General features: G+C 39.7%; 1 protein-coding gene across 3 annotated transcripts; it reads right to left on the bottom strand.

Annotated features, from left to right (window-relative positions):
• Nucleotides 1-1,204: 1,204 nt before the first annotated feature.
• On the bottom strand, nt 1,205-10,100 carry LOC108703971 (xenoxin-1-like). 3 transcript variants are annotated; one of them, XM_041577555.1, is made up of 4 exons: nt 10,013-10,100; nt 3,788-3,867; nt 1,763-1,864; nt 1,205-1,460 (listed from the first exon to the last, which is right to left on the bottom strand). In XM_041577555.1, the coding sequence occupies exons 2-4, from the start codon at nt 3,840-3,842 to the stop codon at nt 1,354-1,356; spliced, it is 264 nt and encodes an 87-aa protein (XP_041433489.1). In that variant the 5' UTR covers nt 3,843-3,867; nt 10,013-10,100; the 3' UTR covers nt 1,205-1,353. The 3 variants fall into 3 exon arrangements, with proteins under 3 accessions (XP_041433489.1, XP_018095772.1, XP_041433490.1); XM_018240283.2 differs by lacking the exon at nt 10,013-10,100 and adding an exon at nt 6,807-7,618; XM_041577556.1 differs by lacking the exon at nt 10,013-10,100 and adding an exon at nt 3,995-5,323.
• Between the last annotated feature and the right edge of the window lie 6,989 nt (nt 10,101-17,089).

Here is a 17,089-nt window from a genome sequence, read left to right as displayed (position 1 = left end):
AACTTACCACTTGCCTATGAGAAGACTCCCTTGCATTCAAGACCATGTACATTGAATTTGCATCTGGCACAAGATGTCAAGCACAAAAAATGTCTATGGGTGCTGTTATTTAGCAATCGTGTCCCAAGGGATGTCAACTGTGCATACAGTTTTGAGAGGTCTCGCTATTGCTCTTGTGGAATTAGTAAATGAGCCCTATAGACTTCTACATTCACATCCTATGAGACATCTCTAAAGAGACCACCCACTTGAAAATTCCCATCCTCTCTAGGCTGTAGTGATATTTGTGTTCCAAAAAGAAAATGCAGCAGGGGAGGATTCCGCTATTCACTTGAATAGGACATTGGCGTTAACGCAAGTTGTCTTTTTACTTTTGTACAGGATGCAAGTTACCAAAAGTTTGTAAACGTGGGCATGGGAAACCAGAAGCTTAATGGAATCTGCTAATTCTTTGGGTGGGAGCAAATAATTAAAAAGATTAAAAAATAATTAAAATTCGGACCATAACCAAGACCTCACGCAGTTGCCGTCTTGGATCTTGATCTGTAACTAAGATTGTGTAAACATGAACCTACTTGATAAGCATAGAGCATCTGTATTTGGCACTGTATCCATGAAAGCACCGTGCTTTACCCTTTGTACCCCTTAGACCTTTAGCACTTGCAACCAGGCATTGATAAATTGGTTCCTGGTGAGGACACTAATGCTAAACCTGTACGGCCTAAGTGGACCCATGTGGTGGGATTAACCCTCATACAGTCCCAACATAGAGAAGCAGGAACCTCTAAATGAAGGCTGGTGAGCGTTGTGGAATTATTGGGTAGAATTAAATAAATGGCGGTTGTCAGTTACTCCCTCTTTTAATAACTGAAATAGTCTGCATGTCTGTTGTGGATTCTACAACTGTTAGTTTGTTAAAAAATGTGTAATTTCTAGAAGAAACATTTGGGTTAAAACCTTACTACCAGCAATCCACCTTTCATATTGTCTCCCACCACATTCCTGCAATACAGTGTTTTATTAACATAGTTAAATTTTAACTAACCCTACCCCCGTTACATATCTTATACATGGTCCTATTTCAAAACGAGTCTACTTTTTGAAGGTCTGAGGCTTGGACCTAGTCTATCTTCTACTTGTTTCAGCTTAGTGTCAACTAAACAAAAAATATTGGTGCTTAATACAACTCTATGCACAAATAACCTGCAGTTAAGTAGTTTATTTAATGGACATTAGGGATCAAGAGAAGAAAAAAAAGCAAAGGAGCAGATAGGGCAAAGAATTGGGTGGGACCATTGTTTTGTGTGAGAAGAGCAAGTCACATGGAAATCCCGGTACCACAGTTGGGCGATTTCACACATTGCACATGTCTCCAGCGCAGCAAGTAACTGTCTGCCCAGGCAAAGCCGTCAACCTCACAGTCTTGCATGTCGAATCAGAGGCACAATATTTTAATTGTTCTATTCAAGAAAAAAATAAGATACAAGATGCAAAAGCAGTTTTAGTTGTTTTGACTAGAAGAACAATGATATGTTTAATGATAATTTTGCCCAGGCGCAGTAACCCATAGTAACCAATAAGCTGTTTGATTTTTCACCAGTAAACAGTAAATTCCACCTGCTGAACCTGGGTAAATGTAGTGCCTTTTATGACATGATCCCCATAGGCTCTATACACACAGAATCCAACAAGGAAGTGCCTCTCCCCTATATACACACATACAATTAATCAAAATATTTCAGGTTGAAACTGTGCCACTTACTTCTTAGTGATTTTAGTGTTAAGCATTTGGTATCCTCCTTTACACAGCTTTGTGTCAACTTTATTCCATTCTCTTGTAAATTCACACACTTCAGTGCTTCTCCTGAAAAGAGAAATGAGAGAACAGGCAGAGTTGAATGTATGAGAAGTGAGAGAGTAGGGATGGGGGTGTCTATGCAATAAGCTTTATCAAACCTGGAAACATGTACTAACAGGAATATGTGGGATGGGTGGGGGGTTGTTTACACAGAGCTCATTGTTTCCATAAATACTCTTGTATTCAGGGTAAAGAAGGTGATCCATAGTGTAAGACAATGTGGACAATGCTCAACTATACCAATCCGCTTGTTGTAGAGTCAGGTATAAACTGCTAGTCCTACTACCAGGGACCCACATAACTCAAAAGGAAAACACACAGCTGAACTCCGAATCTGGTGAAGGTGATTTATACTGTATGTGTCTTTTTGCCTCTAGAATTTCCTTCCCAGCAAGGAATTTAAAATTAAAATAAAATAAACTGCTTTGAGACCACTGGGTACAACAAAATTGGTGGTAAGCAATCTGTTGCTTGAAAGCTACTGGTGTGCAAAGGATGTGATACAAGGGTAGTGAAAAAACTTCCAGGCTTTTAGTCCATATAAGGGAAGGGGGTCACAGAGTTTTGTCTTTTTTTGGATTCTTCATGGTGCTGGGGGTGGATGTTCCTGAGGGTCAAAGAGGCCTCTGTAAGTTGAAGGCAAGACTCTAAGGTAAGCCTGATACCTTTGTGAGAAGACTTGGGCGAATTTGACCCGTTTCATTTTGGCAAAAATTCGCTGCCGCAAAATGTCACCAACACCCATCAAAGTCTATGGGTGTCCAAAAATTTTTGTCGTACGGCGAATATTTTTTGCCACCCGTCTTTTTTTTTTTTGCCGCACGATTCCATACACGTCTAAGGGCGTCATTTCCACGGTGAAACAAGTCGAAAAAATGTGCCCATCCCTATTTGTGAGTTATAAAGAGCAGCTTTATGCTCCACTGAGAAGGTTTACTGTGGGTAGTTCCCCAGATGAAACCATGTTTGATCCCCTATTGTGCCCTGAAAGAACAGCTACGGTCAATCCAGACCAGTGATCCACAACCAGTGGCTCGTGAGTAACATGTTGCTCACCAACCCTTTGGATGTTGCTCCCAGTGGTCTCAAAGCAGGTGCTTATTTTAAAAAAAATTTTGGCGTAGAGGCAAGTTTTGGTTGTACAAAACCAAGTGTCCTGCCAAAAAGAGCCTCCTATAGGCTAGCAGTTCACCTTGAGGTGCCTTATTTGGCACCCAAGGAACTTTTTCATGCTTGTGTTGCTCCCCAACTCTTTTTACATTTGAATGTGACTCACAAGAAAAAAAGGCTGGGGACCCCTGCTCTAGGGGGTTACACTAAGATTTTCCTGGGTCCTAGCCTCCTAAAAATCCTACAGCTACCCCACCTTATACCTTCTCAAAGTAGCACAAAGCTGCTCTTTCAACCCCCAACTTCTCTAAGGCATCGGGCCTACCTTAGTGTCCCAGCTTCACCTTACCATGTCCTCTTTGGACCTACTAAACTCTTACAACTCTTACTAACTAGAAAAATGCAACTCAGTGATGTTTGACATGACTTGAATATTTGATGTACCAAGCGAGGCACCTTCTTGCAAGTTATTGTCTTCATTGAAATACTGTTCCTGTTGTTCCTCACACAGATGTGTTCAGGAAAAGAAACTGCATATGTAATGAAGAACATCATTCCAAAATTACTGACCAGGGAAGTGTGAGAGCATGATAAAGGCTAATGAACCCTCTCATTTTCGTATTACCAGGATTCTACACCATAGGTAGAGTTCATAACCCATAGCCTATAACAGGTGGATCCAATAGAAATCCCATCTCTCTCAGTCACTCACAGGGAATATGTAACAACCCTATTTTGGGGCCCACCAATTACTTGGGCTAAAATATAATTTGTTTAAATTTTTACACCAATATAATAATAAAAACAAAATGAACTTACCAAGAGTAATGACACAAATGAGAAAGAAGATGATGGCGTAACGCATTGTGTGCATCAAGGTTTCAACCGATCACAGGTTTCTGTTCAAGAAGAGAACAATTCAAGGCAAAGCTTTCAGAGTTGGGCAGGGAAACGGATTATATCAAATAAGGAAAGTGTATTTTACAGAGAGAGACAAGAGGGCAGATAGGTCCTGAAATGACTCACCGCCTGTATAAGATACAATAAGTAACCACCGAGATTCTGGTGTTCTTAAGAAAGAAATACCTGTGTATCTTATATAGAGATAATGTTTCCCTAATAATGTCAATATTTAACACTGAAGCAGAAGAAAGTCACAAGTTAACATAAAAGTTAAACAAGAAACGCATGTCTATTGCATCTCAGAGAGAGACACTTTATATGTGCTTAATGACTTTTCCTTATCACATTGCGGATATATTAGTTAATCATAGTGTCTTGACAGGAGTTTACATAATGTAGCCATTTAGGCTTTGCAGCAGTTTACCTTGGAAGGTTTTGGAACCTTTTTTTAGTGATTTAATAATAGTGTGTCTGGATGTAGTGCTTTGAAATAACCCCTTTGTAACATGGCCTGTACCATGTAGGGTCTTACATCTTCATTTGCCCCCAGAGCTGTTTTGGGTTTTCTATAATCTACAAAAAGAATCGAATCCCAAAGTACTTCAACTACAATCTTAGAAGAATTTGGATGTAGCTGGACAGCCGTTAGTAGCAGGAGGCCTGAGTAGGAACCTGAGGTAGGAGGCCTCAGTAGGAACCTGATGTAGGAAGCCTGAGTAGAAACTTGAGGTAGGAGGCCTCAGTAAGGAGAAGGAATAACCATGCTGGAATGTCTTATGTGCAGAGTATGATGGACACCTTAATGGAAGTCAGAGGGGAGGGGCCGTCTGATTGAAGGCATGTAACTAATCACATAATATCTATTACAATAAAACTCTCTAGACTGAATGGAGTCCAAAGGGTAGGCCCCAGGGTAATGTTTAGTCTTTAAGAAGCAAACTGAAATATCCTGATATGCTGGGGGCAAACCCTACCTCTGTTAATCTTGAGTGGCCCAGTAGAGTGAAACAATCACATATAACAATGCTCTACCTGGAGAGCAGCAGGAGCTTCAAATATTCAATTATTCTACAGCTACAAGTGTTTAGTTAATGGTAAGGATTACAGTAAATATCAAATCGTTTTCTCTTATCATTAGCTTATAGACAGGGTTCTAAGGCGCTTTTCTTTCGGAAACAAAAGTTTAATACTTTGTAAGAATATTTAGATTTGAAGACGAAAGCTTCAATTCAACCTCTGAAAAATTTATGGTATTGTATTGTAGAATGGCACTGTCCCTGCTTCCAATCTGGAAATAAAAGAAGACCTTTCTTGATCTTCTTGGAGGAAAGTTTCTGGCCACACTTGGACGAGCAACAAAAAGAGCTGAGAGCACTCAAGTTATCTCATATTAAAGGAGACATTTTGTGTAAAAAATAAGAATGTACCATTGCGTTATACTCATTTAGATATAGAAGAATTGTGCTTAAAAAAAGTAGTGTTTCAGGCTGATTTGTTGAATATTTCTGCAAAAACCCTAATAATCCCTCCCTTCTCTTCCACTTCCTGCTCCCTGAATTCCCGACGGCTCTCAGCTCACTGCACTGTAGGACAGGAACCAATTAGCAGCTAGCAGGACCTGATAGGGAACTGAAGCCTGTCTGTGCTTGTGTGACTGCAGGGCTGTGATTGGCTGTCCCCCTCCTACTGTGCTACTGGGAGGGACCATTAGGACACACCCACCCCTCATTTGAAACACAGACAGGGACCAGAGATCATCTATAGGGAGCTCCAATAAAGGGGCTATTTTCAAAGATATTAGTTTTTAGCACCATGTAAAAGCAACATCATATATTACTTATAATTGCCTACCAAATTAGGGTTTTTTCATTTATTCTATATGTCTCCTTAAAAACTGCTTTTATTAGGACCAAGGTCATAGACCACCATAAGCAGTAATATTTCATTCCAATTTCAAACCTAATTAAATGTACTGCTGGCTGTTACATCTACCTATCTAGAACATAAGTCATGCTCAGGGGCACAAACTCTGGGGGTGCTGAGAAAGAAACTGGTCAGGAAAGCTTGGTGGTGACTTGTGGGAGAATCCACGTTTGATACAGGTTCATTGGAGTAGCTTTGGGGTGAAGCAGTGCTATGAGGTGCATACAAGAGATATTTATCTTTAATAAGATGTCAAAATCATATATATTACACTCAGGAGAACATGTACAAAAGCCCAAGATAATGAAACATCCAGCTTCTCAAGGTGTCTCCAAAAGCTCCATAACTTTTCTGCATTTTTTTGGCCTATTCCCTGATGATGGTGGCATTTCTGCTTTTCCTTGTTAATAACTTTGATGTGCTTCATGAAAAAGCCATTAGGGCATAATTCATTGTTAGGTGGGGTTTCAGGGTCATATAGTGAGCCCACATAAACTGTTGTAACACCCTTTTGGCCACCCTCCTAGTGCCAAAGTTGTACCGTCTTACCAGTTACCAATGCAAGTCCTGAGTCCCCTTTGCAAGGTGAAATGTTACTGGGAATTACCTCTCTTGACAGTGCCTTCACCTAATGGAATACACCTGCAGGTGGCCACATTAGGAAAACAGTAATACACACACAGTGCTGTATAACATTATCAACTTTGTGCAAGATTAAAGGCAAAGTAAACATATGCATTCACATAGTATGACCCATTACCCTGGGGAACCTGTGACAGTCCTATCCTGGCACCTCCCTGCCAGGTAAAGTCCTGCACTACTCCTTTGGCAGATAAAGAGTCTCATTCCCTTTTCCCCAAAGAGCACCATCATCCCCAGGTAGTGCTACCTGCCCAAACACCTTTCCCGCTGGGCAAGGTTTATGCTCCCCTGTTGCAGGCACATACAAAGCCTGTATCACAACAGGAGACAAGCTGGGTCCTTTCCTCTACTCTCCCACAGGCAAACTCACCTGGGGCCCACACAGAGCTGGAACAGGCATCCACGTGATGACATCCTCAGAGGCTCCAAGCTCTCCTAGCTGAGCACACACTTGCTTTATCCTCCAGCTGAACTATAGCTCCCAGCACTGTCCACAGAGTGAGCACAAAAAGTCCAGGTTTTGCATTTAGGAGCTTCAGACCCTCCTGCCGCACCCCAGCCATCCAGGGCTCCTGCCTCTACATCTTTGCAGCAATCTCTGTCCACCCTCTCTCAGTGAAAGTGAAAGCAGGAATGTCTGTGAGCAAATGGCTCTCCTATATATACAAAGGTTGTGCAGAAGCAACACCTTGTGACACCCTCCGGTATCTGCCAGACAAACTGCATAAGGACAAGGACTCCGGCCCCTCCCAAGACTTTAGGTAAACCCTGTCACTCACAGGCAGGGCATTTCCACCATGTGGTTCAGGCCATAGGGGAATTAACCCTACGGGGCCCTACACTGAATACATATTTTAAATTGTAGAGGGCCCCACTTTTCAACCAGAGATAGGGGACCATGGCCATCAATGTTTTTTTTTTTACTTGTAGTGGGCCCTGACCACTAATGATCTTTATTTAGGTAAGGGGCCATGGCCACTTTTTTTTTTACTTGTAGGGAGCCTTGTTAGGAATCTCCTGGTCACCAATTATGCTGTTTGATGTGGTGGAAGGCTTAATAATCCTTTGTCCAGAAGTGTTTTTACTGTTTTAGAGCCCATGTCTGTGTGGCCTTTGTACAGTTGGGGCGGGGGGTCCCAGAAAATTACGTTGTACGGGACCACATGATTTCTGAGGGTGGGCTTGGTTGCCCTTTTATTGGCCACCACTGTTATCAAATCAGAATTTGGAAAGGGTGGGAGCTACAATATGGAGTTGTATTAAAAGGCATGTAAAGGCAAAAATATAAAATCCCATTTTTACTTTCTTTAATGAAAAAGAAATCTATCTCCAATATACTTTAATTAAAAGATGTCTACAGTTTTTATCATAAACCTGACTGTATGCAGTGCAATTCCCCCTTCTTTTACTGCTGTGGATAGGAATTGTCAGATGGTCCCCAACTGCTGTGCAGGTAAACGATCATACTTTCAAATGGCAGGGGGAGCCCCCCACCTTACTTCCCAGAACTCGAGCAGCATTGTTGGATTCCCTGTAGAGATTTGTATCCAGAGACGCAGTGCAGTCTCTATATTATGATTATTAATCAGTCATGCTGTATTGGCTTCTATGGCAGATATTATTTGACTTGTGCTGTTTTGATAATTTATGACGATCCCTAAGCTTAACCTCCCAACTGAAGCCCAGACAACACTGAGCATGTGCGAGTCTTGATATTGCAGAAATGTCTAACAAAGTTACAAGATGACAGCCCCCTGCGCCAACTTTGAAAGCATAAATCATTTGTCTTATTAGGCTGCTGGTGCAGTAAGTTCATGTTTATATTTAGTATACATAATACAGCATTTCTAACATTATTCTATTTTAGACTTTAGTTGCCCTTTAACTAGTATGGCAGAAAGAAGGGAAAGTTGTGCCTCACCACAAAATTCATAAACAATTCATATGAATTGTGTGGTCACAGCCTCATTGCACTCCCACTTAATCATTTTTGTGGTGGACACAAATTTTCCTTTATTGCCATACCATTTGCACTTGGTTCCTTTTCATCCAAGACCATTTTACTCTATAATTTGAACCTCATTTTTAATCTGGCGCAAGATACAAAGCATAGAATATGTGTCTCAAGGGATACAATTTTAACTGCTGTTGCTTAGTAGCAGCTAATATATTATTTTGGAAAAAATCAAATAAAAATTTGGACCCTAACCATGGTACAGTTGTTGTCTTGGGTCATGTTCTGCAACCAAGATTCTGCAAACACGAACCTACATGGTAAGTATGGAGCACCTGTATTTTGGACCACTGTTTACATGAAAGCACTATGGTTTACGATTTGTGCTCCTTAGACCTTTAGCATTTGCAACCAGGCATTCATAAATAAGCCCCAAAGTGTCATATTTGTTTCTGATGAGGTCACTAACGCTAAACCTGGAGGCCCTAAGTGGACCAATGTGGTAGGCTTGACCCCCATACAGACCCAACATAGAGAATGAGAAAACTCTAAATGGTCCTGGATGAGGGTTGGTGAGGGTGGTGGAATTATTAGAGAGAACCAAATGAGAGTAGGTTGTCCTCCCAACTGCCTCCTTTAATAACTGAAAACTGTTGTCAATGACACCACTGTTAGTTTGATAATAATGTGTGATTTCTAGAAGAAACATTTATGTGGAAACCTTACTACCAGCAATTCATCTTTCATATTAGTTTTCATGGGCATTGCCCCACCAAAATCCTTTAGTGGTGTGTATATTAATTTTTATATCTTATACATGTATCTATAGTAATAAGTCAAATCAACTGGGCTTGCTGTCATTTTTTTTTCCTTGAAGACATTTTGCTAGTCATCTCACTGGCTTTCACAATTCATAATTAATTAAGAAAGCTAGTTGGATGACTAGCGAAATTTCTTCAAAGAAAAAGAAAATACAGCAAGTCCAGTTGATTTGATTTATTAATATAGATATACCATGGATGATTGAGAACCTTCACAGACATCTTCTACATTGTCCCATTTCTGAACATGTCTACTCTTAGAAGAACTATGACTTGGACCTAGTTTATCTCTTTCCCATTTAACTAAACAAACTGTGTATGTACTTGATACAACTCTACCCACAAATAACCTGCAGTTGAGTGCTTTATTTAATGGATATTAGGAATCAAGCTACACCCTAGTGTCTATAGGAGAGTGGACAGATGGAAAAGGAGGAGAGAGGAGAGGATAAATGTTTTGGTAGGGCCATTGCTTCATGTGAGAAGAGAAAATCCCGGCACCTCCATTGGAAGAATCATCCCAAGCATTGCACATGTTTCCTTCGCAGCACGTAATCTTTTCGGAAGGCAAAGACATTATTTTCATAGTCGTACATGTTCGGTCAGAGGCACAAAACTTAAAATTTTCTATTCAAGAAAAAAAATTGTAAAATTTTTAGAAGATGCAAAAGCAGTTTTAGAGTTTTGAGTAAAAGAACAATGATACGTCGGCACTATACACAAGGGATTCATCAGGTCAATATCTCACCCCTATATACACACAGAATCTAGAAAATTTCAGGTTGAGACTGTGCCACTTACTTTTTGGTGATTTTAATGTTAAGCATTTGGTATCCTCCTTTGCACACTCTTGTGTCATCTTTATTCCATTCGCTTGTAAATTCACACATTTCAGTGCTTCTCCTGAGAAGAGAAATAGAAAGGAGAAAATAGGCAGAGATCAATGTATGAGAAGTTGTTTACACTTTCTTTCATGTTACAAGAACACTTTTGGGTTGATCTACTGCTTTAATTCAAAAATACGTTTTTTTTGGAATTTTTGTTCTGCTAGATAGTACACAATATGAAAGTACTTTCATTTTCCAAATTCCAGGCTATTTAGTGAAATTGCTGGGGGAGAAGATGTCAGTAAACCAGAATACTCTTCCTCTGTATAATGAACTCAATCTTAACTGAGTGGGGGTTTGTTTAAACAGAGGTCAGTGTTAGATGCATGAGCTAAAATCTGTTAAAGGGTTAACATCAGCATATAATTGACAATTTTTATTGAAACCTTTTTTTTCCAAAAACGTCTATTTTGGGGGGCATGTGTAGTCGTGAGGGAAAGTTTGTGAATCCTTTCAAATTTTCTATATTTTTATATGAATGTGACCTAAAACATCATTTGATTTTTCTGTAGATGAAGAAAAACTAGTTACAGTCTGTCTGACTTGATTGGTGGAGTCCAAACTCTTTAGAGATAGTCTTGTAACCTTTTCCATCCTTTTGAGCATCAATTACTCTTTTTCTTAGGTTCTCAGACAAGCCATGTATTGTATGTGTCACCAGGCTTTGCTGATTTCTTTTAAATAAAAGAGGGCCACTAGTACCTGATTGTCACCCCATTGGCTCAAAACACCAGACTCTGATTTCACCTTCAAATTATATGATGATCCTTATAAAAATATAGAACATTTTAAAGGTTTCACATATTTTTATGCCCAACTGTATCTAAAATCTCAACCATAATTCAGGACACAGATGACATTTTGAGCCAGTGAAAAAAAAAGAGACAGTCCCATGTTTTAGAGGGACACCCTTCCACCTGGAAGATAATACGCTGGTTGTGTACTTTTCAAATGTAATTTGTTTCCAATTCAGTTTCCAAATTAGCAATTTTTACACCAATATCTCAATAACAACAAAAAGAACGTACCAAGAGTAATGACACAAACGAGAAGACGATAGTGTAACGCATTGTGTGCCTCAAGCTTTCAACCAATCACAGGTTTCTGTTCAGGAAGAGAAAAATTCAAGGCTAAGCTTTCATTCAAGGGAAAATTTGATTTTATGTGGGATAAAGGAAAAAATACAAATTAATATATAATATATATAATTCATTCAAATATACAATTCAATGTGTTTTCTTCCCCAAATGCAACATTGTTTCCAAGAATTAAGGCATTATTGGGTAATTTGGGCCAACACAAAATACAAACAGAATTTTATGAATCCTTAAATAAGAAATATCTCAGGGTTTTTAAGTTGTCTAATTCTGGGCAGTGTCATTCTGTGGCTACTAAAGCAAATAAAGTTCTGTCTTGTATAAAAAAGGGCATTAACTAAAGGGATGAAACATAATTCTGCCTCTTTATAGGTCCCTGGTGAGGCCTCATCTGGAGTATGGGGGCAGTTTTGGACTCCAGTCATTAAGAGGGATATAAATGAGCTGGAGAGAGTGCAGAGACGTGCAACTAAACTGGTTAGAGGGAGGGAAGACTTAAATTATGAGGGTAGACTGTCAAGGTTGGGGTTGTTTTCTCTGGAAAAAAGGCGCTTGCGAGGGGACATGATTAGACTTTACAAGTACATTAGAGGACATTATAGACAAATAGCAGGGGACCTTTTTACCCATAAAGTGGATCACCGTACCAGAGGCCTCCCCTTCAGACTAGAAGAAAAGAACTTTCATTTGAAGCAACGTAGGGGGTTCATCACAGTGAGGACAGTGAGGTTGTGGAATGCACTGCCGGGTGATGTTGTGATGCTGATTCAGTTAATGACTATAAGAGGGACTTGGATGATTTCTTGGACAGACATAATATCAAAGGCTATTGTGATACTAAGCTCTATAGTTAGTATAGATATGGGTATATAGAATTTTAATTAAAAGTATGGAGGGGTGTGTGTATGGATGCTGGGTTTTCATTTGTAGGGGTTGAACTTGATGGACTTTGTCTTTTTTCAACCCAATTTAATTATGTTTTGACCTCTAGGTGCAAACTATAAAGAAACATGGGTGTAACAGGGAAGGAAATGGTGTCCATATTCACATCTTTGTCAAAATGGGCATAAAGATGGAAGAACATGGGAGTATAATTACAAAAATGTTAACTTTGATCCAAAACCCTGTGTGTGAGCACCTGATCAATGACAGATATTAGGTATCGAGACTCCAGTAGTGTAACTATAGATGGGACATTGCATTGAGGGGCCTGGGGTACAGATGGCCCTAGGGGTAGAGAGAGATATGTATCTTATAGAGAGAGACACAAGGGGAGAGAGACGTTGATTTTATAGAGAGAGACACAATGGGAGAGAGAGAGAGAGAGGTGTATCTTATAGAGGGAGACACAAGCAAAGAGAGAAGTGTATCTTATAGAGAGAGACGCAAAGGGAGAGAGAGCTGTGTATCATTTAGAGAGAGACAAAAGGGGAAAGAGCCACAAGGGGAGAGAAAGACACGAGAGGAGAGAGAGACACAAGGGGAGAGAGAGATGAGTATATTACAGAGAGAGACACAAGGGGAGAGAGAGATGTGTATCTTATAGAGAGAGAGAGAGAGAGACAAAAGGGGAGAGAGAGATGTGTATCTTATAGAGAGAGAAACAAGGGGAGAGAGAGATGTGTATCTTATAGAGAGAGAAACAAGGGGAGAGAGAGATGTGTATCTTATAGAGAGAGAGACAAAAGGGAAGAGAGACACAAGAGGAGAGAGAGATGTGTATCTTATAGAGAGAGACACAAGTAAAGAGATTGCTGTTTTTCTTATTAGAGAAAGTCTCAAGGGAGAAATTGCTGTGTATCAGAAAAATAATGAATTGAAGAAAAAGCTGTATACCATATACAAGAGATACACATCAAAGGGATTGATGTTTATCTTATACAGTAAATATGTTCTGACTCCCTTTCTAAGCATTGAAAGTGGGATTTCTTCAATTCATCAAGTTGCCTTGAGATAGCAATAACTTACAACCTCAGGAATGTCAGCAGACAGTTGAACTCAATTGGAATGGCATCTTGAAGATAATTGAGTAATTTCAAACTGTGAGGAACTTGACAGCAGTGAACATTCAAATAGGTCAAAAGCCACCTGATAAGCAAATCAAATTCTTCTGAAGATGGGATGTCTAGTCCACTAATTATGGTCTTAACGGTGGATTTCCAGCCTCTGTAATTTTCAGGTTTGTCATCAAACTTAGTGAGGCCTGTCTTAGTAATTCATTTGCAAAGCTTGTATTTAGCAAACTGTGACAAATCCGCATTTCCAGAATTGGATTTATGGCTTCAGCTGAAACAAAGACTAGTGAATAAGAATTCAAATTTGGTGCTGGTTCAGACTTCATAGATGTGTTGGGTTGCAGCTGTGGAGGAGTGTGGTAGATTTGCAGCAACTCATTATTCCCATTGTAAGGGAGATGCTCTGGTATTTCCATTCCGGTGCTCATAGCAACCATGAAACAAATGATGTATGTGTAACATGACAATATATATATATAGAGAGAGAGAGAGAGAGAAAGAGAGAGTGACAAGAGGACAGATAGCCAGGCCTTGAAATGACTCACCTGTATAGAATACAATAAGTAACCACGAGATTCTGGTGTTCTTAAGAAATACCTGTGTATCTTATAAAGAGATAGCTTCCCTAATAATATCAATATTTAATATTGAAGCAGAAGATAGTCACAAGTTGACATACAAGTAGGTATTATGACCAAGAAACGCGGTGTCTATTGCGTCTCAGAGAGAGATGTCAACACTTTATAATGTGCTTTATGACTTTGCCTTATCACATTGCCGGATATATTAGTTAAACATAGCGTCTTGACAGGAGTATACAGAATGTAGCCATTTAGGCTTTGTGGCAGTTTACCTTGGAAAGTTTTGGAACCTATTGTATTCATTTAATAATAGTGTGTCTGGATGTAGTGCTTTGATATAACCCCTTTGTAGCATGGCCTGTACCCTGTAGGGGGATGCATCTTCATTTGCCCCCAGAGCTGTTTTGGGTTTTCTATCATCTTTAAAAAGAATGGAATCCCAAAGTACTTCCCCTTTGAAATGCAATATAAGAAGAATTTGGATGTAGCTGGACAGCTGTTAGCAGGAGGCCTCAGTAGGAACCTAAGGTAGGAGGCCTCAGTAGGAACCTGAAGTAGGAGGCCTCAGTAAGGAGAAGGGATAACCAGGCTGGAATGTCTTCTGTACAGAGTTTGCTGGACACCTTAATGGAAGTCAGAGGGAAGGGGCTGTTTGAATGAAGGCATATAGCAAATCACATAATATCTATTACAATAAAACTCTATAGACTGAATGGAGTCCAAAGGGTAGGCCCCAGGGTAGTGTTTGAGAAGCAGACTGAAATATCCTGATATGCTGGGGGCAAACCCCTACCTTTATTAGTCTTGAGGGGCCCAGTAGAGTGAAACAGTCACATATAACAATGCTCTACCCGGAGAGCAGCAGGTGCTTCAAATATGCAATTATTCTACAGCTACAAGTGTTTAGTTAATGGTAGGAATTACAGTCATATGAAAACTTTTAGAAACCCCTCTCAGCCTGCATAATAATTTATTCCTCTTTCAACAAAAAAGATAACAGTGATATGTCTTTCATTTCCCAGGAACTTCTGAGTACTGGGGTGTTTTCTGAAGAAATATTTTTCGTGCAGCAGTATTCAGTTGTATGGTATTAAATCAAATGTGAAAAACTGGCAGTGCAAAATTGGGCAGAGGGAGAAGTAGAATATTCTGGAATGGCCATCACAGTCCCCCCGACTTAAATACCGACTTAAAAATGGGATGATTTGAAGCAGACTGTCCATGCTCGGCAGCCATCAAATTTAACTGAACTGGAGTGACTTTTTATAGACGAATGGTCAAAAATATCGCCATCCAGAATCCAGACACTCATCAAAGGCTATAGGAGGCGTCTAGAGGCTGTTACATTTGCAAAAGGCTTAACTAAGTATTGATGTAATATCTCTACTGGGTGCCCAAATTTATGTCTAATTTTGTTATGATGCATATTGCATATTTTCTGTTAATCCAATAAACTTTATGTCACTGCTGAAATACTACTGTTTCCATAAGGCATGTTATATATTAAAAGGAAGTTGCTACTTTGAAAGTTCAGCCAATGATAAACAAAACTCCAAAGAATTAAAAGGGGTTCCCAAACTTTTGCATATGACTGTAAGTATCAAATAGTTTTCTCTTATCATTAGCTTATAGACAGGGTTCTAAGACTCTTTTCTTTCAGAAACAAAAGTTCAATAAAAAATATTCAGTAAAAATATGCAGATTTGAAGACAAAACCTTCAATTCAAGCTCTGAAAAAGTAATTTGAACTTGTATGAGGGGACTGTCCCTGCCTCCCTTCTGGAAATAAAAGAAGACCTTTCTTGATCTTCTTGAAGGACAGTTTCTGGCCACACTTGAATGAGCAACAAAAAGAGCTGAAAGCACTCAAGTTATCTCATTATAAACTGCTTTTATTAGGACCAGGGTCATAGACCACCATAAGCAGTAATATTTCATTCCAATTTCAAACCTAATTAAATGTACTGCTGGCTGTGACATCTACCTATCTAGAACATAAGTCATGCTCAGGGGCACAAAGCTTTGGGGGTGCTGAGAAAATGACGAAGTGCAGCATGGACTGGTCAGGAAAGCTTGGTGGTGACTAGTGGGAGAATCCATGTTTGATACAGGTTCACTGGAGTAGCTATGGGTAGGCTTGGGTGAATTTGACCCATTTCGCTTCACCAATGTTGCAGCAGTGCCATGAGTTGCATAAAAAAGAGATATTAACCCTCAATATGATATCAAAATCATATATTTTACACTCAGGAGAACATGTGCAAAAGCCCAAGATATTGAACATCCAGCTTCTCAAGGTGTCCCCAAAAGCTCCATAGCGTTTTCCATTTCTTTTGGTCCATTCCATTATGACGGAGGCATTTCTGCTTGCCCTTGTTAGTAACTTTGATGTGCTTCATGAAAAAACCATTATTGCATAATTCATTGTTAGGTGGGGGTTCAGTGTGTCATAGAGTGACCCAGGCAACATATATATATTTTTTAAACTTTTCAACCTTAGATAGGGGACCCTGGCCACCAATGTTTTTTTTTTACTTGTAGGGGGCCCTGATCACTAATGATCTTTATTTAGGTAGGGGGCCTTGTCTACTAATGATCTTTATTTAGGTAGGGAGCCATTGGCATCAATGTCCTATTTTTACTTGTAGGCGTCCCTTGTCACCAATGTTTTTTTTAAGAATCTGTTAGGAAACTCCTGGCCACCAATTTTGCCTTTTGATGTGGTAGACAGTTTTAGAGCTTTGTGGCCTTTTTACAGGGGGGCGATGGGCCCAGAAAATGATATTGTACGGGACCATTTTATTTCTGATGGCAGCCTCTGTTGCCCTTTTATTGGCCACCACTGGGATCTCCTGACTGTATTTGGAAAGGGTGGGAGCTACAACATGGAGCTATATTAACTACTATAGCAGAAAGAAGTGAAAGTTGTGCTCACTACAAAATTCATTAAACAATTCATATGAATTTTGTGGCCACAACCTCATTGCCCCCCCCACTTAATAATTTTTGTGGTGGACACAACTTTTCCTTTTTTGCCATACCATGTAACTTATCATTACAATGCCTGGGTAGGAAAGACTACAATGTGCTGGGGAACCCTGTATTTAACACTTGCCAATGCACTTGACTCCTTTTCATCCGAGAACATTTTACTCTGTATTTTGAACCACATTTTTAATCTGGTGCAAAATACAAAGCATAGAATCTCAAGGGATACAATTTTAACTGCTGTTGCCCTTGATCTCTGGAATCAGTAAATGAGCCCTATAGACTTCTATATTCACATTCAGTGAGACGT

Source organism: Xenopus laevis, chromosome 9_10L (genome assembly GCF_017654675.1).
Source record: "Xenopus laevis strain J_2021 chromosome 9_10L, Xenopus_laevis_v10.1, whole genome shotgun sequence".
Classification (NCBI taxonomy): Eukaryota; Metazoa; Chordata; class Amphibia; order Anura; family Pipidae; genus Xenopus; species Xenopus laevis.
The sequence above is the reverse complement of the archived record's forward strand: the minus strand, read 5'-3'. Positions and strand labels throughout refer to the sequence as shown.

Coding starts and splice junctions, on each gene's coding strand:
- LOC108703971 (XM_041577555.1), bottom strand. CDS start 3,842: ATGCACACAATGCGTTACGCCATCATCTTCTTTCTCATTTGTGTCATT. Junction 1,865..3,787: donor CATTTGTGTCATTACTCTTG/GTAAGTTCATTT, acceptor TTCTCTTTTCAG/GAGAAGCACTGAAGTGTGTG. Junction 1,461..1,762: donor AACACTAAAATCACTAAGAA/GTAAGTGGCACA, acceptor TTTCTTGAATAG/AACAATTAAAATATTGTGCC.